At 41.2% G+C, this 21,005-nt stretch overlaps 1 protein-coding gene across 1 annotated transcript; it reads right to left on the reverse strand.

The window, feature by feature from the left end:
* Nucleotides 1–9,814: 9,814 nt before the first annotated feature.
* Nucleotides 9,815–20,970, reverse strand: LOC120040749 (mimecan-like). Its single transcript, XM_038985796.1, has 3 exons — nucleotides 20,333–20,970; nucleotides 13,492–13,584; nucleotides 9,815–12,196 (listed from the first exon to the last, which is right to left on the reverse strand). Exons 1-3 carry the CDS (start codon nucleotides 20,411–20,413, stop codon nucleotides 12,026–12,028), a joined length of 345 nt encoding a protein of 114 aa, XP_038841724.1. The 5' UTR covers nucleotides 20,414–20,970; the 3' UTR covers nucleotides 9,815–12,025.
* Nucleotides 20,971–21,005: the final 35 nt, after the last annotated feature.

Here is a 21,005-nt window from a genome sequence, read left to right on the forward strand (position 1 = left end):
GACTCTATACTTCTCTGTTAAGAGGACCCACTAACTCTCTATACTTCTCTGTTAAGAGGACCAACTGACTCTATACTTCTCTGTTAAGAGGACCAACTAACTCTATACTTCTCTGTTAAGAGGACCCACTAACTCTCTACTTCTCTGTTAAGAGGACCAACTAACTCTCTATACGTCTCTGTTAAGAGGACCAACTAACTCTATACTTCTCTGTAAAGAGGACCAACTAACTCTATACTTCTCTGTTAAGAGATCCAACTAACTCTAAACTTCTCTGTTAAGAGGACCAACTAACTCTATACTTCTCTGTTAAGAGGACCAACTAACTCCCTATACTTCTCTGTTAAGAGGACCATCTGACTCTCTATACTTCTCTGTTAAGAGGACCAACTAACTCTCTACTTCTCTGTTAAGAGGACCAACTAACTCTATACTTCTCTGTTAAGAGGACCAACTAACTCTATACTTCTCTGTTAAGAGGACCAACTGACTCTCTATACTTCTCTGTTAAGAGGACCATCTGACTCTATAGTTCTCTGTTAAGAGGACCATCTGACTCTCTATACTTCTCTGTTAAGAGGGCCAACTGACTCTATACTTCTCTGTTAAGAGGACCAACTAACTCTCTACTTCTCTGTTAAGAGGACCAACTGACTCTATACTTCTCTGTTAAGAGGACCAACAAACTCTATACTTCTCTGTTAAGAGGACCCACTAACTCTCTACTTCTCTGTTAAGAGGACCAACTAACTCTATACTTCTCTGTTAAGAGGACCCACTAACTCTCTACTTATCTGTTAAGAGGACCAACTAACTCTATACTTCTCTGTTAAGAGGACCAACTGACTCTATACTTCTCTGTTAAGAGGACCAACTAACTCTCTATACTTCTCTGTTAAGAGGACCAACTAACTCTCTATACTTCTCTGTTAAGAGGACCAACTAACTCTATACTTCTCTGTTAAGAGGACCAACTAACTCTCTATACTTCTCTGTTAAGAGGACCAACTAACTCTATACTTCTCTGTTAAGAGGACCAACTAACTCTCTATACTTCTCTGTTAAGAGGACCAACTAACTCTCTATACTTCTCTAATAAGAGGACCAACTAACTCTCTATACTTCTCTGTTAAGAGGACCAACTAACTCTATACTTCTCTGTTAAGAGGACCAACTAACTCTATACTTCTCTGTTAAGAGGACCAACTAACTCTATACTTCTCTGTTAAGAGGACCAACTAACTCTATACTTCTCTGTTAAGAGGACCAACTGACTCTATACTTCTCTGTTAAGAGGACCAACTAACTCCCTATACTTCTCTGTTAAGAGGACCAACTAACTCTATACTTCTCTGTTAAGAGGACCAACTAACTCTCTACTTCTCTGTTAAGAGGACCAACTGACTCTATACTTCTCTGTTAAGAGGTCCAACTGACTCTATACTTCTCTGTTAAGAGGACCAACAAACTCTATACTTCTCTGCTAAGAGGACCAACTAACTCCCTATACTTCTCTGTTAAGAGGACCAACTAACTCTATACTTCTCTGTTAAGAGGACCAACTAACTCTATACTTCTCTGTTAAGAGGACCAACTAACTCTATACTTCTCTGTTAAGAGGACCAACTAACTCTATACTTCTCTGTTAAGAGGACCAACTAACTCTATACTTCTCTGTTAAGAGGACCAACTGACTCTATACTTCTCTGTTAAGAGGACCCACTAACTCTCTACTTCTCTGTTAAGAGGACCAACTAACTCTCTATATTTCTCTGTTAAGAGGACCAACTAACTCTATACTTCTCTGTAAAGAGGACCAACTAACTCTATACTTCTCTGTTAAGAGATCCAACTAACTCTATACTTCTCTGTTAAGAGGACCAACTAACTCTATACTTCTCTGTTAAGAGGACCAACTAACTCCCTATACTTCTCTGTTAAGAGGACCATCTGACTCTCTATACTTCTCTGTTAAGAGGACCAACTAACTCTCTACTTCTCTGTTAAGAGGACCAACTAACTCTATACTTCTCTGTTAAGAGGACCAACTAACTCTATACTTCTCTGTTAAGAGGACCAACTGACTCTCTATACTTCTCTGTTAAGAGGACCATCTGACTCTATAGTTCTCTGTTAAGAGGACCATCTGACTCTCTATACTTCTCTGTTAAGAGGGCCAACTGACTCTATACTTCTCTGTTAAGAGGACCAACTAACTCTCTACTTCTCTGTTAAGAGGACCAACTGACTCTATACTTCTCTGTTAAGAGGACCAACAAACTCTATACTTCTCTGTTAAGAGGACCCACTAACTCTCTACTTCTCTGTTAAGAGGACCAACTAACTCTATACTTCTCTGTTAAGAGGACCCACTAACTCTCTACTTATCTGTTAAGAGGACCAACTAACTCTATACTTCTCTGTTAAGAGGACCAACTGACTCTATACTTCTCTGTTAAGAGGACCAACTAACTCTCTATACTTCTCTGTTAAGAGGACCAACTAACTCTCTATACTTCTCTGTTAAGAGGACCAACTAACTCTATACTTCTCTGTTAAGAGGACCAACTAACTCTCTATACTTCTCTGTTAAGAGGACCAACTAACTCTATACTTCTCTGTTAAGAGGACCAACTAACTCTCTATACTTCTCTGTTAAGAGGACCAACTAACTCTCTATACTTCTCTAATAAGAGGACCAACTAACTCTCTATACTTCTCTGTTAAGAGGACCAACTAACTCTATACTTCTCTGTTAAGAGGACCAACTAACTCTATACTTCTCTGTTAAGAGGACCAACTAACTCTATACTTCTCTGTTAAGAGGACCAACTAACTCTATACTTCTCTGTTAAGAGGACCAACTGACTCTATACTTCTCTGTTAAGAGGACCAACTAACTCCCTATACTTCTCTGTTAAGAGGACCAACTAACTCTATACTTCTCTGTTAAGAGGACCAACTAACTCTCTACTTCTCTGTTAAGAGGACCAACTGACTCTATACTTCTCTGTTAAGAGGTCCAACTGACTCTATACTTCTCTGTTAAGAGGACCAACAAACTCTATACTTCTCTGCTAAGAGGACCAACTAACTCCCTATACTTCTCTGTTAAGAGGACCAACTAACTCTATACTTCTCTGTTAAGAGGACCAACTAACTCTATACTTCTCTGTTAAGAGGACCAACTAACTCTATACTTCTCTGTTAAGAGGACCAACTAACTCTATACTTCTCTGTTAAGAGGACCAACTAACTCTATACTTCTCTGTTAAGAGGACCAACTGACTCTATACTTCTCTGTTAAGAGGACCAACTAACTCCCTATACTTCTCTGTTAAGAGGACCAACTAACTCTATACTTCTCTGTTAAGAGGACCAACTAACTCTCTACTTCTCTGTTAAGAGGACCAACTGACTCTATACTTCTCTGTTAAGAGGACCAACTGACTCTATACTTCTCTGTTAAGAGGACCAACAAACTCTATACTTCTCTGCTAAGAGGACCAACTAACTCCCTATACTTCTCTGTTAAGAGGACCAACTAACTCTATACTTCTCTGTTAAGAGGACCAACTAACTCTATACTTCTCTGTTAAGAGGACCAACTGACTCTATACTTCTCTGTTAAGAGGACCAACTGACTCTATACTTCTCTGTTAAGAGGACCAACAAACTCTATACTTCTCTGCTAAGAGGACCAACTAACTCCCTATACTTCTCTGTTAAGAGGACCAACTGACTCCCTATACTTCTCTGTTAAGAGGACCAACTAACTCTATACTTCTCTGTTAAGAGGACCAACTAACTCTATACTTCTCTGTTAAGAGGACCAACTGACTCTATACTTCTCTGTTAAGAGGACCAACTAACTCTATACTTCTCTGTTAAGAGGACCAACTAACTCCCTATACTTCTCTGTTAAGAGGACCAACTAACTCCCTATACTTCTCTGTTAAGAGGACCAACTAACTCTATACTTCTCTGTTAAGAGGACCAACTAACTCTATACTTCTCTGTTAAGAGGACCAACTGACTCTATACTTCTCTGTTAAGAGGACCAACTAACTCTATACTTCTCTGTTAAGAGGACCAACTAACTCCCTATACTTCTCTGTTAAGAGGACCAACTAACTCTATACTTCTCTGTTAAGAGGACCAACTAACTCCCTATACTTCTCTGTTAAGAGGACCAACTAACTCCCTATACTTCTCTGTTAAGAGGACCAACTAACTCTATACTTCTCTGTTAAGAGGACCAACTAACTCTATACTTCTCTGTTAAGAGGACCAACTGACTCTATACTTCTCTGTTAAGAGGACCAACTAACTCTCTACTTCTCTGTTAAGAGGACCAACTAACTCTATACTTCTCTGTTAAGAGGACCAACTAACTCTATACTTCTCTGTTAAGAGGACCAACTAACTCTATACTTCTCTGTTAAGAGGACCATCTGACTCTCTATACTTCTCTGTTAAGAGGACCATCTGACTCTCTATACTTCTCTGTTAAGAGGACCAACTAACTCTATACTTCTCTGTTAAGAGGACCAACTGACTCTATACTTCTCTGTTAAGAGGACCAACTAACTATATACTTCTCTGTTAAGAGGACCATCTGACTATGTAATGGACTAGACTATATAATGGAAAAGAGTATCTTCAATAAGACTTACCCCCCCCCCCCCAAAAAAAAAATATTAAAAAAATTAATAAATAATAATAACTGCACTTTTCCTACAAGCACTGAATTTGCTGATAACTTCTTTATTGAGCAGAAATGGGCGTCAGGGCGGCAGGTAGCCTAGTGGTTAGCCAAGCCTCCTACATGCTAGCCTACCTCTTATAAGATAGCCTACCACTTATAACCTACCCTGCCTCTTATAACATTGCCAACCTTTTGCAGCCTAGCCAACCCTTGTATAGCCTAGCCAACTCTTTTATAACCTAGACAACCTCTTATAGCCTAGCCAGCCTCTTATAGCCTAGCCAGCCTCTTATAGCCTAGCCAGCCTCTTATAACCTAGCCAACTCTTCTATAACCTAGACAACCTCTTATAGCCTAGCCAGCCTCTTATAGCCTAGCCAGCCTCTTATAGCCTAGCCAGCCTCTTATAACCTAGCCAACTCTTTTATAACCTAGACAACCTATTATAGCCTAGCCAGCCTCTTATAGCCTAGCCAGCCTCTTATAGCCTAGCCAACTTATTTTAGCCTAGCCAACTCTCTTACAACCTAAACAACCTCTTATAGCCTAGCCAGCCTCTTATAGCCTAGCCAGCCTCTTATAGCCTAGCCAGCCTCTTATAGCCTAGCCAACTTATTTTAGCCTAGCCAACTCTCTTACAACCTAAACAACCTCTTATAGCCTAGCCAGCCTCTTATAGCCTAGCCAGCCTCTTATAGCCTAGCCAGCCTCTTATAGCCTAGCCAGCCTCTTATAGCCTAGCCAGCCTCTTATAGCCTAGCCAACCTCTTATAGCCTAGCCTACCTCTTATAGCCTAGCCAGCCTCTTATAGCCTAGCCAACTCTCTCACAACCTAAACAACCTCTTATAGCATAGTCAAGCCTCTTACATCCTAGCCTACCTCTTATAAGATAGCCAACCTCTTATAGCCTAGCCTAGCTCTTAGAGCCTCTTATATCCTCGTATAGCCTAGCCTACCTCTTATAGCCTCTTATAGCCTCGTATAGCCTAGGCTACCTCGTATAGCCTCTTATAGCCTCGTATAGCCTAGCCTACCTCATATAGCCTCTTATAGCCTCGTATAGCCTAGCCTACCTCTTATAGCCTAGCTTACGTCTTATAACATCTTATAACCTGGCCTACCTCTTATAACCTAGCCAACCTCTTATAATCTAAGCTACCCTCTTATAACCTAGCCAACCTCCTATACCCTAGCCTACCTCTATAGCCTAGGCAACCTGTCAAGCTTACAGATGAGCAGTGTGATATCTTTTGCCAGATATGTTTTTGTTTTCACCTTTATTTAACCAGGTAGGCCAGTTGAGAACAAGTTCCCATTTACATCTGCAACCTGGCCAAGATAAAGCACAGCAGTTCGACACATACAACAACACAGAGTTACACATGGAATAAACAAACATACAGTCAATAATACAGAATAAAAATAAAAATCTATATACAGTGAGTGCAAATGAGGTAAGATAAGGGAGGTAAGGCAATAAATAGGCCAGGGTGGCGAAGTAATTACAATATACCAATTAAACACTGGAATGGTAGATGTGCAGAAGTTGAATGTGCAAGTAGAGATACTGGGGTGCAAAGGAGCAAGATAAATAAATAAATACAGTATGGGGATGAGGTAGTTGGATGGTCTGTTTACAGATGGGCTATCTACAGGTGCAGTGATCTGTGAGCTGCTCTGACAGCTGCAGCTTAAAGCTAGTGAGGGAGATATGGGTCTCCAGCTTCAGTGATTTTTGCAATTCGTGCCAGTCAATGGCAGCAGAGAACTGGAAGGAAAGGCGGCCAAAGCAGGAATTGGCTTTGGGGTTGACCAGTGAGATATACCTAATGGAGCGCGTGCCACAGGTGGGTGCTGCTATGGTGACCAGTGAGCTGAGATAAGGCGGGGCTTTACCTAGCAAAGACTTGTAGATGACCTGGAGCCAGTGGGTTTGGCGACGAGTATAAAGGCGATGGCCAGCCAACGAGAGCGTACAGGTCGCAGTGGTGGGTAGTATATGGGGCTTTGGTGACAAAACAGATGGCACTGTGATGGACTGCATCCAGTTTGTTGAGTAAAGTGTTGGAGGATATTTTATAGATGACATCGCCAAAGTTGAGGATCGGTAGGATGGTCAGTTTTACAAGGGTATGTTTGGAAGCATGAGTGAAGGATGCTTTGCTGCGAAATAGGAAGCCGGTTCTAGATTAATTTTGGATTGGAGATGCTTAATATGAGTCTGGAAGGGAAGTTTACAGTCTAGCCAGACACCTAGGTATTTGTAGTTGTCCACATATTCTAAGTCAGAACCGTCCAGAGTAGTGATGCTGGACGGGCGGGCAGGTGCGGACAGTGATTGGTTGAAGAGCATGCATTTAGTTTTACTTGCATTTAAGAGCAGTTGGAGGCCACGGAAGGAGAGTTGTATGGCATTGAAGCTCATCTGGAGGTTAGTTAACACAGTGTCCAAAGAAGGGCCAGAAGTATACAGAATGGTGTCGTCTGCGTAGAGGTGGATCAAAGAATCACCATCAGCAAGAGCAACATCATTGATGTATACAGAGAAGAGAGTCGGCCCGAGAATTGAACCCTGTGGCACCCCCATAGAGACTGCAAGAGGTCCGGACAACAGGCCCTCCGATTTGACACACTGAACTCTGTCTGAGAAGTAGTTGGTGAACCAGGCGAGGCAATCATTTGAGAAACCAAGGCTGTTGAGTCTGCCAATAAGAATGTGGTGATTGACAGAGTCGGAAGCCTTGGCCAGGTCGATGAATACGGCTGCACAGTAATGTCTCTTATCGATGGCGGTTATGATATCATTTAGGACCTTGAGCGTGGCTGAGGTGCACCCATTACCAGCTCTGACACCAGATTGCATAGCGGAGAAGGCACGGTGGGATTCAAAATGGTCGCTGATCTGTTTGTTAACTTGGCTTTCGAAGACCTTAGAAAGACAGGGTAGGATAGATATAGCTCTGTAGCAATTTGGGTCTAGAGTGTCCCCCCATTTGAAGAGGGGGATGACCGCGGCAGCTTTCCAATCTTTGGGAATCTCAGACGATACGAAAGAGAGGTTGAACATGCTAGTAATAGGGGTTGCAACAAATTCGGCAGATCTTTTTAAAAAGAGAGGGTCCAGATTGTCTAGCCCGGCTGATTTGTAGGGGTCCAGATTTTGCAGCTCTTTAAGAACTTCAGCTATCTGGATTTGGGTGAAGGAGAAATGAGGGAGGCTTGGGCGAGCTGCTGGGGGGGGTGCAGGGCTGTTGACCGGGGTAGGGGTAACCAGGTGGAAAGCATGGCCAGCTGTAGAAAAATGCTTATTGAAATTCTCAATTATAGTGGATTTATCGGTGATGACAGTGTTTCCTAGCCTCAGTGGAGTGGGCAGCTGGGAGGAGGTGCTCTTATTCTACATGGACTTTACAGTGTCCCAGAACTTAGAGCTACAGGATGCAAATCTCTGTTTGAAAAAGCTAGCCTTAGCTTTCCTAACTGCCTGTGTATATTTGTTCCTAACTTCCCTGAAAAGTTGCATATCACGGGGGCTATTCGATGCTAATGCAGAACGCCACAGGTTGTTTTTGTGCTGGTCAAGGGCAGACAAGTCTGGAGTGAACCAAGGACTATATCTATTCCTTGTTCTACATTTTTTTGAATGGGGCATGCTTATTTAAAATGGTGAGGAAAGCACTTTTGAAGAGCAACCAGGCATCCTCGACTGACGGGATGAGGTCAATATCCTTCCAGGATACCCGGGCCAGGTCGATTAGAAAGGCCTGCTCGCTGAAGTGTTTTAGGGAGCATTTGACAGTGATGAGTGGAGGTCGTTTGACCGCAGACCCGTTACGGATGCAGGCAATGAGGCAGTGATTGCTGAGATCCTGGTTGAAGACAGCAGATCACATTATTGTTGGAGAATCAGGCTTAATAACTGGGAAAACGTACTCTTATTATTATACCCTGCTAGAAAAGCATGTATCTGATGATGTGCTGTTATAATGTATATCAGTGGAAATAGTTTGCCTTAGTAGGATACAGAAGTTTGTATTGAGCTTCTGATTGTTAGAGGGGGGGGGGGGGCTGTTGTGAGTTGTGTGTGTGCATTAGAGGGGGGGGGGGGGCTGTTGTGAGTTGTGTGTGTGTATTAGAGGGGGGGGGAGGCTGTTGTGAGTTGTGTGTGTGTATTAGAAGGGGGGGGGGGCTGTTGTGAGTTGTGTGTGTGTATTAGAGGGAGGGGGGGGGGTGTTGTGAGTTGTGTGTGTGTATTAGAGGGTGGGGGGGCTGTTGTGAGTTGTGTGTGTGTATTAGAGGGAGGGGGGGGACTGTTGTGAGTTGTGTGTGTGTATTACAGGGTGGGGGGGCTGTTGTGAGTTGTGTGTGTGTTTTAGAGGGGGGGGGGCTGTTGTGAGTTGTGTGTGTGTATTAGAGGGCGGGGGGGGGCTGTTGTGAGTTGTGTGTGTGTTTTAGAGGGGGGGGGGGCTGTTGTGAGTTGTGTGTGTGTATTAGAGGGGGCGGGGGGCTGTTGTGAGTTGTGTGTGTGTATTAGAAGGGGGGGGGGCTGTTGTGAGTTGTGTGTGTGTATTAGAAGGGGGGAGGCTGATGTGAGTTGTGTGTGTGTATTAGAGGGGGGGGGCTGTTGTGAGTTGTGTGTGTGTTTTAGAGGGGGGAGATCTGAAAGCATGTTTTATATCAAGATGGGAAAGGAAATCAAACTGCAGGAGCAATATGGATTGTTAACCATTCTCCTATTTACTTGGAGTGTGTAGTGGTGGTGTCTGCCAAGTTGGCTGGCTTAAAGGAACATTATTTACCCAGGTCTCCACTATTTAAATGTGTGCTAAACTACTAAACCGTAGATATTTGCTTTCCTTTGCAGTTCATAGTTTGTTATTGTGGAGAAAGTTATCCCCTGCTCTTAATCACTTCTCTATACCGTGTCAATGTTAATGGTTGTTGTTGTTTACAAATGACACTCGATGTTAATGGTTGTTGTTGTTTACAAATGACACTCGGAAAACAAGATGGGTTTTTGTTTGGTTGACGTTCATGCAGGGTTTATTTTTTTAAAAAGTATTTTAATTGTATTAAAATATATAAAAACATAGCCACGGTCAAATAACATTTTGTGGTTTTTACTGTACATGTCAGAATCAAAGGTAATAATCACAGGTGATAACCACAGGTAGTAACCACAGGTAGTAATCACAGGTAGTAATCACAGGTGATAATCACAGGTAATAATCACAGGTAATAACCACAGGTAGTAACCACAGGTAGTAACCACAGGTAATAATCACAGGTAGTAATCACAGGTGATAACCACAGGTGATAATCACAGGTGGTAACCACAGGTAGTAATCACAGGTGATAACCACAGGTGATAACCACAGGTAATAATCACAGGTGATAACCACAGGTAATAATCACAGGTAGTAACCACAGGTAGTAACCACAGGTAGTAACCACAGGTGATAATCACAGGTGATAATCATAGGTAGTGATCACAGGTAATAATCACAGGTAATAACCACAGGTAGTAACCACAGGTGATAACCACAGGTAATAATCACAGGTAATAATCACAGGTAATAATCACAGGTAGTAACCACAGGTGATAACCACAGGTGATAATCACAGGTAATAATCACAGGTAGTAACCACAGGTGATAATCACAGGTGATAATCATAGGTAGTAATCACAGGTAATAATCACAGGTAATAACCACAGGTAGTAACCACAGGTGATAACCACAGGTAATAATCACAGGTAATAATCACAGGTAGTAACCACAGGTGATAACCACAGGTAATAATCACAGGTAGTAACCACAGGTAGTAATCACAGGTAGTAATCACAGGTGATAATCACAGGTAATAATCACAGGTAATAACCACAGGTAGTAACCACAGGTGATAACCACAGGTAATAATCACAGGTGATAACCACAGGTAATAATCACAGGTAGTAACCACAGGTAGTAACCACAGGTAATAACCACAGGTGATAATCACAGGTAATAATCACAGGTAATAATCACAGGTAGTAACCACAGGTGATAATCACAGGTAATAATCACAGGTAGTAACCACAGGTGATAACCACAGGTGATAATCACAGGTAATAATCACAGGTAGTAACCACAGGTGATAATCACAGGTAATAATCACAGGTGATAACCACAGGTGATAACCTCAGGTAATAATCACATGTAGTAACCACAGGTGATAATCACAGGTAATAATCACAGGTGATAACCTCAGGTGATAACCTCAGGTAATAATCACATGTAGTAATCACAGGTTATAATCACATGTAATAATCACAGGTAATAACCACATGTGATAATCACTGATAATCACATGTAGTAATCACAGGTAATAACCACAGGAAATAATCACATATAGTAATCACAGGTAATAATCACAGGTAATAATCACATGAAATTATAACAGGTAATAATCACATGAAATAATCACAGGTAATAATCACAGGTAATAATTCCTAATTCCTAAAAGGACTTTAGAAAAGGATCATACCACCTCTGATTCCACCACTTCAATATCAAAGCTTACAATTTTGAGACACAGACGCATTAGGTTCACATTACTACAGGCTGCGTATTTCAAAGATACATTTATTGTCAACTTCTACTTAAGAACCAGTTTACATGAAGGTAATTCACAGAATTCAGAAAGCCAAAAGCTTGACTCGACATGTTGAAGAAGTCATAATTCATTCTTTACGCAGAAGCAGACGTTGAATAAAATGTGTATTTACAAAGGCTTCAGACCCTTTAGCTCATCAAGTTTATGTTCAAGACGTGTCTAAAAGGTAAAGGAAATTAAATCAGAAACAACACAGAGAGGAAGCCTGACGTAGCATGCTAAAGTGAACACGCTAACGTTTTCAGTCCCAATCCACTAGCCTTCTGAAAGACACTGAGAAAGACCTGGGCACAATTTTTACAGAAGAAACGTTCAGACAGAAATGGAATGCATGGTGTAGACGACCAGTCATATCAGATGGTCTTGTCTTCGTCAAGTAGAATAGGGAATTGAATCTATTCAGAACGTGTCTGTCTGGCTTGTCTGGCTGAAAGCTGTCTGTTTTACTACTGTAACGTTATATAACCAGGAAGTCCATTAATGCCGGAAAACTCTTCCCTAAATCCCCTAGTTATACAGAAATCCTGTTTGGAGTATTCCTGATTCCCTCCTGATTCCAGGACACCTCCAAGTAGGATTTATGGAAAACCTGGGAATTTTGGAAAAGTTACCGAAAGTTTGCAACCTTACAGAAGACCTTTCTCCCCAGGGAGTCGTCTGTTTAGCGGTACTTTCCGACGGGAAGAGAGTTGAGGCAAGTGAAGCTGTCGGGCGACTTGGACAGCAGCACTGGGTTCCCATCCAACCTCACCTCCATCAGGTTGGGTCTGACGTAGTACGTGTTGTTGCCGTTACAGAACGTGTCGGAGGTGACATCGGTGATGTTGTTGTTCTGTAGAGAAAAGAGAGAGGAAGAGCAGGATCATTATTACTCTAGGACAGGGATGGGCAACTTTGATATGGTAATGACTCATGTGGGGCCACAGTGGCACACGGGTCTGCATACGCACATCCATACCGGCACATGCAGTCAAGTGATTTGTACAGTTAAAGTACTTAAAGGTGCAATATGCAGAAATAGCTCCGCCATTTCCGTGTTGCAAAAAATGTCCGTTTATGTGACAAATATGCACTGTGTGTAGAGAATGTAGAGTGTTGAGAATTATTGTACCATCTAAACCACTGTGAAATATATTTTCCATAACCAAAAATATTGTATTTTTTAACTGTTTGAAGCTGGTGGACAAAACCGAAAGTAAAAGACGCAAAAACTAAACTTGAGAACGGGAAGCATAGAAATACTGCACATAGAACAGATCTACCACTTCTTAGACTTGCTTTCAATGAGAATGACAGATCTATAAAACACATATCTATGTGAATTTGGTCGAGTCGCCCAAAAAGTGACACATTGCAGCTTTAACTCTCATGCATTTTACCAGTAGCCCTGGCCTTTTACTCTAACTCTCAACAGTAAATTCTGAGTTCTGGGCCATCAGTTGCCCATCTCTGGGTAAGGGTAATTCCTACTCTAGGAGTTTTTCTTGATCATGTATGAGCAGGAGGAACTCAGGGCCCAGACATTAGAGCTATCCTAGTCAGGAGGAACCCCAGACATTAGAGCTATCCTAGTCAGGAGGAACCCCAGACATTAGAGCTATCCTAGTCAGGAGGAACCCCAGACATTAGAGCTATCCTAGTCAGGAGGAACTCAGGCCCCAGACATTAGAGCTATCCTAGTCAGGAGGAACTCAGGCCCCAGACATTAGAGCTATCCTAGTCAGGAGGAACTCAGGCCCCAGACATTAGAGCTATCCTAGTCAGGAGGAACTCAGGCCCCAGACATTAGAGCTATCCTAGTCAGGAGGAACTCAGGCCCCAGACATTAGAGCTATCCTAGTCAGGAGGAACCCCAGACATTAGAGCTATCCTAGTCAGGAGGAACCCCAGACATTAGAGCTATCCTAGTCAGGAGGAACCCCAGACAGCACTCAGAGAGCAGTGCTTTTTCACCAACATGAAGACAGCAGAGCTATTTGACCATTTCAATACTTTTTCCTGGTCAGGTCAAGCAGTCAGGTTAAGCACTCAGATTTCTGGGTGCTTGAGGATAAACTCAGACTCCTATGCATGTCGTTTTGAACTCATTCTGTAGTGTCTAGTCTGAGTCTAGTGTGTGGTACTGACCTGTAGGTGAATAATGCGGACGCTCTCAGGGATCACTGGCACGGCCTCCAGCTCATTGTCTCCGAGGAACAGGTTAACCAGCTGCCTCAGTTTCTGTATGAAAATACAGAGCAAAATCAACAACCTTATTTTATTTTTTATTTTTATTTAACTAGGCAAGTCAGTTAAGAACAAATTCTTATTTACAATGCCACCTCTACGCTCTAACCACTAGGCTACGCTGCCACCTCTACGCTCTAACCACTAGGCTACGCTGCCACCTCTACACTCTAACCACTAGGCTACGCTGCCACCTCTACGCTCTAACCACTAGGCTACGCTGCCACCTCTACGCTCTAACCACTAGGCTACGCTGCCACCTCTACGCTCTAACCAATAGGCTACGCTGCCACCTCTACACTCTAACCAATAGGCTACGCTGCCACCTCTACACTCTAACCAATAGGCTACGCTGCCACCTCTACACTCTAACCACTAGGCTACGCTGCCACCTCTACACTCTAACCACTAGGCTACGCTGCCGCCTCTACACTCTAACCACTAGGCTACGCTGCCACCTCTACGCTCTAACCACTAGGCTACGCTGCCACCTCTACGCTCTAACCACTAGGCTACGCTGCCACCTCTACACTCTAACCACTAGGCTACGCTGCCACCTCTACACTCTAACCACTAGGCTACGCTGCCACCTCTACACTCTAACCACTAGGCTACGCTGCCACCTCTACGCTCTAACCACTAGGCTACGCTGCCACCTCTACGCTCTAACCACTAGGCTACGCTGCCACCTCTACGCTCTAACCACTAGGCTACGCTGCCACCTCTACACTCTAACCACTAGGACACGCTGCCGCCTCTACACTAGGCTACGCTGCCACCTCTACACTCTAACCACTAGGCTACGCTGCCACCTCTACACTCTAACCACTAGGCTACGCTGCCACCTCTACACTCTAACCACTAGGCTACGCTGCCACCTCTACACTCTAACCACTAGGCTACGCTGCCACCTCTACACTCTAACCACTAGGCTACGCTGCCGCCCCTACACTCTAACCACTAGACTACCTGCCGCCCCTCCCCTCTAACCACTAGGCTACGCTGCCACCTCTACACTCTAACCACTAGGCTACGCTGCCGCCTCTACACTCTAACCACTAGGACACGCTGCCGCCCCTCATTATTATTATATAAGGATTATTTCTCATTGCTTTTTACAACTCCATCCTTCCAACATGCTATAACATGTATGTTATTAAGAGGAGGGAAGTCCTGGAAATGCTCCAATCAGACACCTGACGAGCCACAGTCAAGCACCCAAGGTGGCTTACATTATAGCTAGCTACACAATGTCTTGAACTGTCTTACCTGACAAAGATCCTGAACGGTCTTACCTGACAAAGATCCTGAACGGTCTTACCTGACAAAGATCCTGAACGGTCTTACCTGACAAAGATCCTGAACTGTCTTACCTGACAAAGATCCTGAACGGTCTTACCTGACAAAGATCCTGAACTGTCTTACCTGACAAAGATCCTGAACGGTCTTACCTGACAAAGATCCTGAACTGTCTTACCTGACAAAGATCCTGAACGGTCTTACCTGACAAAGATCCTGAACGGTCTTTTTTATTTTATTTTTTTTTATTTTTATTTTTTAAGGGTGGATCAGCTTAATATTGCGGAAAGAATGTTGCTTCCAATGTAATTGTCTGCATCATTTCCAATCCCCCATATTTTTTGGGGTAAATATATATATCCATACACGCATGCATACATATATACATATATACATACACATACCTATATAGACATACATACTTTTTTAAAGAATATACCTTTATTATTATTCCCCGCAACCCTACCACCGCTCCCCCAATTGGAGTAAACTAATAAACACTTCTGCTTTTACCTTCAATTTATACATCTTATACCTATTTTACAGACACAGACTACTTTATAATAGTTCTCTCTTGTTTGTTCTTAGTCCTTCCTCTATTTCTGTTGTCCATCCAATTTTATTTCCACTTGTAACTGTGCTATTTCACAAAAGCTCCGCACCTATACACATTTCACAGATCCCGTATGCCCTACATTGTTTATCTTGTTATTAGTCCCACCCTTCAGCTCCACTCAACCTTTCCCATCTATCTTCCAATATCATCCATTTCGGATTTTTATTTGCCATATATTTTTCAACTGTGCTGTGATGCTTCACAAAAGATTTGAACCTTCCTATTCTCATAGCTTCTACAGATTGTAAATTAAAAATAAACATTTTTGCTAAAATAATTATTATATTATTGATTGATTGACTATGGCTTTTCAAATCCCCCAGTATTGCTATCTGTAGCGTTAGTTCTAGGCAAATGTTGCAATTCTTCAGCCATTCCTGGACCTGTGACCAAAAACGAGCTACATATGGACAATACCAAAATAAATGATCTAATGACTCTGCCTCCTCACAACAGAATCTGCAGAGCTGGGAAGATTGTATACCCCATATATATAACATTCTATTAGTTGCAAGAATTTTGTACAGTAATTTAAATTGAAAAATTCGAAGTTTTGAATCCGGCGTTGTTTTGCGTATCAATTCATAAACCATGTGCCATGGAATGGGTACATCGAAAATCTCTTCCCAACTATTTTGCAATTTATATGGCACAGCTGTCAGTTTTTTGGTCCTTAAATGAAATTGGTATATGTTTTTATTTATCACACTTTTCTTTAACCATTTATGTTCTTTAATACAGGGCCGACATACAAGTTCCTTACTTTTTTCCCCTTCTACTTGCCTCTTCCATTTTTGTGGTAATGCTGCAATTAATTGGTTGTAATTTTGGGTAGAGCAGACATTTCCATATGTCTGTGTTAGCTGCATGTGTGACATAACTCCACCAGTCCTATTTATGATATCATTCACAAAAATTATACCTTTTTTAAACATTTCTTCGATAAATACAGTTTTTTTATCAATTACTATATTTGAATTTAACCACAATATTTGTTGTACTATTTGTTCTGTCTTTTCAGGTGGATTAAACTGAAATTGCAACCAACTTTCTAAGGCTTGTTTAAAAAATAAGGATATTTTGGAGATTATTTCCTTTTCAAACAACCGAAAGTGAGCAGGTGTAATCTGAATAAAGGGAAAAAGGCCCTTCTTGAACATAGGATGAGACATTCGTACCAATTTACTAGAGAACCAGTTTGGATTTAAGTATAACTTTTGTATGACTGATGCCTTTAGTGAGAGGTCTAATGCTTTAATATTTAATAATTTCTGCCCTCCGAATTCATATTCGTTATATAAATAGGCCCTTTTAATTTTATCTGGCTTGCCGTTCCAAATAAAATGGAATATTTTTTGTTCATATAATTTAAAAAGCAGGTCACTAGGTGTAGGCAAAACCATAAGCAAATAGGTAAACTGTGATATGACTAAAGAGTTAATCAGGGTGATTTTTCCACAAATAGACAAGTATTTTCCTTTCCATGGTAGCAAGATCTTATCTATTTTTGCTAACTTTCTATAAAAATTTATTGGAGTGAGATCATTTCTTTCTTTTGGGATTTTTATACCGAGTATGTCCACATCTCCGTCAGACCATTTAATTGGTAAACTACATGGCAATATAAATTGTGTATTTTTTAGTGATCCAATACGTAATATGGTACATTTATCATAATTTGGTTTTAATCCAGAGAGGATAGCAAAGGTATCTAGATCCTCTATGAGGCCGTGGAGAGACTCTAGTTGTGGTTTTAAAAGAAAACATGAATCATCAGCGTACAATGACACCTTAGTTTTTAAGCCACGGATTTCTAATCCATTAATATTAATGTTTGATCTAATTTTAACAGCTAACATTTCGATGGCAATAATAAATAGATATGCCGATAGTGGACAACCTTGTTTTACTCCTCTAGATAGTTTAAAACTTTCTGAGATGTAGCCATTATTTACTATTTTACACCTAGGGTTACTATACATAATTTTAACCCATTTTATAAGAGATTCCCCAAAATTGAAATATTCTAGGCATTTATATATAAACTCCAGTCGTACTTTATCAAAAGCCTTTTCAAAATCAGCTATGAAAACCAGACCTGGTGTCCCCGATATTTCATAGTGTTCTATTGTTTCCAGTACTTGCCTTATATTATCTCCAATGTATCGTCCATGTAAAAAACCTGTCTGATTAGGATGAATAATATCTGACAAAACTTTTTTTATTCTATGCGCCAAGCATTTTGCTAGGATTTTTGCATCACAACACTGAAGTGTAAGAGGTCTCCAATTTTTTAATTGGACTGGATCTTTATATATACCACTTGGGTCCTGTTTCAGTAATAACGATATCCGACCTTCTTGTTGCGTGTCTGATAATCTACCATTTATATAGGAGTGGTTAAAACAAGCTAATAATGGTCCTTTGAGTATATCAAAAAAAGTTTTGTATACTTCCACTGGTATGCCATCCAGCCCTGGAGTTTTCCCATCCTTAAAGGCCCCAATTGCATCAAGCAGTTCCTCCTCTGTAATTTGGCCTTCACATGAGTCTTTCTGTACAGATGTTAATTTTACATTATTAATAGGAAAACAATCCATACAATTAGTTTCAGTTAGTGGAGATGGAGGAGCCTGAAACGAAAACATATTCTTAAAGTACTTTACTTCCTCTTTCAAAATATCATTTGGTGAATCATGCGTGACTCCATCATTTGTAACAAGTTTTAATACATTTTTTTTGGTAGCATTTCTATATTGAAGATTGAAAAAGAATTTGGTGCATTTTTCCCCATATTCCATCCAGTTCGCTTTATTTTTATAATATATTACACTGGATCTTTCTTGAATAAGTTCCTCCATTTCTTTTTGTTTTTCCTCTAACTTATTCTGTGCCTCTATGGTACCGTTTTTATTGCTATCTAACTGTACTGTTAGTCCTTCAATTTCCTTTGTTAATATGGACTCTTTTGATCTAAATTCCCTTTGTTTTATAGATGAGTACTGAATTGCCTCTAGAGGCACATTTAAAAGTGTCCCATACAATACGGGGATCTACTGTACCTATGTTATGTCTGAAAAAGTCAGTTATAAAATCTTCTGTCCTAGTTCTAAACAATTTATCATCTAGTAGACTTTGATTAAATTTCCAATATCCTCGCCCACGTGGAAATTCTGTAAGAGAAATATATATGCCAATTATGTGATGATCCGACCGCATTCTGTCCCCTATCAACACTTTTTTAACTTTTGGTGCCAGAGAGAATGGTATAAGAAAGTAGTCAAGACGACTAGCTTGATTCAGCCTCCGCCATGTATATCTCACTAAATCAGGGTATTTAAGTCTCCATATATCCACTAATTCCAATATATCCATGACATTCATGATTTCCTTAAGTGCCTGAGGGTGATAGTTTGTAGTGTGATTTCCTTTCCGGTCTATAGAGGTATTTAAGACCGTATTAAAATCTCCCACTATAATAATAGAGTCTAGTGTTGCTTGTAGAGTTGATAAATTCTTATATATATTTTCAAAGAAGCTTGGATCATCATTATTCGGACCGTATAGGTTAACAAGCCATATTTGTTTATTGTCCAATAACATATTTAAAATAATCCATCTACCTTGAGGATCTGTTTGGACAATTTGCACATTTGGATCAAAATTATTGTTAATTAAAACCATCACCCCTTTTGAATTTCTTTGCCCATGGGAGAAATATATTTTGCCCCCCAGTTCTTTTTCCACAAAACTTCATCTAAAACTGTTGAATGGGTTTCCTGTAAACAATAGATATTATAATCCTTCTCTTTTAGCCAGGTAAATACTGATCGTCTTTTCTTATTATCTGCTAAGCCATTACAATTGTAACTGGCTATACTTATTTCACCACTTACCATAATGAGACACACCTTTCATTCTTTTAATCCGAATATATTTTTGTAAACGTACTATTAAAAAGTAACATAATGATTGAGTGTCTATATAGTTGTACCATGATATTTGCATTTCTACTAAGTAAACCTCCAATTGGTCCCTACTATTCCACCCGCTAAAAGGCCTCATCTCGAGATGGCTTGTCATCCCAATGCCCGGCAGACCACCCTCGACCCCCTGTATCCCATAGCCCTGAACCGACTGGGATCCATTCTTTGAAAAGAGCATACAGTGCCATTTACCGAATTGAAGAAGATCAATTGCCATATGCATTTCCATTGCCCTCACCTCGATTTGTATTATATATATCTGTGGATCATCCTCTATTGTCCCTAACATCTTTTACTTCTTCCTTCGCAACAGTTGTGGGATACACACATACACCCACACACACTCAGCCCTTACCCCCACACAACCATAAGCTCACTTTCTCAACAATTGCACCATCCCAGAGCCCAACTCAAGATGGGTCATGATATACAAATGCACTTGCAGTTGCAGCTGCATGAGAAGGCCTGCAAGACCGCACAAAAAATTAGCAAAAATTGAGAGATTTATTTACCATTGTCATATCCTAGATAATGGAGGTCAAATGTACACCTTATTCCTGAAACACCCACAATACGGCCACCCGTCATGACCATGTCCCCACGCATCTCCATGCAGTCCGACTTGATTTTGTGCCGCCAGGGCCACAATAATATACCCCCTCTCTGAATGTCCGAGTGTGACCCCCTCCCCATGGGTTACTGCAGCTAGTGTTGCCAGCACTGCCACTGCCTGGGTGGGGGCACCTGAACGGTCTTACCTGACAAAGATCCCAGTGGGATGGAAACATTGTTGTTGAGTGTCTTAATACACCACTTGGGAGTATAATGGACTGAAACATACCTTGAAGGCGTTGGCCTTGACCCCTTTGGTTTTGAGCCGGTTGTGGTTGGCGTTGAAGGTGGTGAGCTTGCCGGGCAGCATGGGTAGCTTGACCAGATGGTTCTCAGCCAAATTGAGTTCCTCCAACAGGGTAAGCTTGGAGAACGCTCCGTCCTGGATCTCCGAGATCAGGTTCCCCGTCAGGTCGATCCGCTTCAGAGTCACTGGAGATAAGATGGAATAGAACGTAGGACAAAGAACATACTCTAATTCTAGAATCAGAATCGAACATAAGTTCAGAGATCAGGTCCCCCGTCAGGTCGATCCCCTTCAGAGTCTCTGGCATAGAATAGATTGGAGTAGAATAGATTAGAACTTAATTGTCGATTCGAGGTTGTAAACTTGCGAAATTGCTGTTTTATCTAACACATAGCACTGCTAAGCTGTAGCCCTCATGCTCTGATAGGAATGTTGATCAATAAATAAAGTAAGTTAAGCAATATTTAGACTATTTTCCACATGTACACACAGCAATATGGATGATTCAGAACTATCCTTCTGGGAGCTTAAACTTCTACAGTGTAAATCTAAAACTGGGATAGAGAGCTGAGAGAGTTTGCCAGACATTCTGTCTCGCCAGCTTTAAATCCAGATGTGACTCTACTTATGTCAGTAAAGGTCCAAGGCCGGGCCT

This window comes from Salvelinus namaycush, unplaced genomic scaffold (assembly GCF_016432855.1).
Source record: "Salvelinus namaycush isolate Seneca unplaced genomic scaffold, SaNama_1.0 Scaffold3783, whole genome shotgun sequence".
NCBI classification, from domain to species: domain Eukaryota; kingdom Metazoa; phylum Chordata; class Actinopteri; order Salmoniformes; family Salmonidae; genus Salvelinus; species Salvelinus namaycush.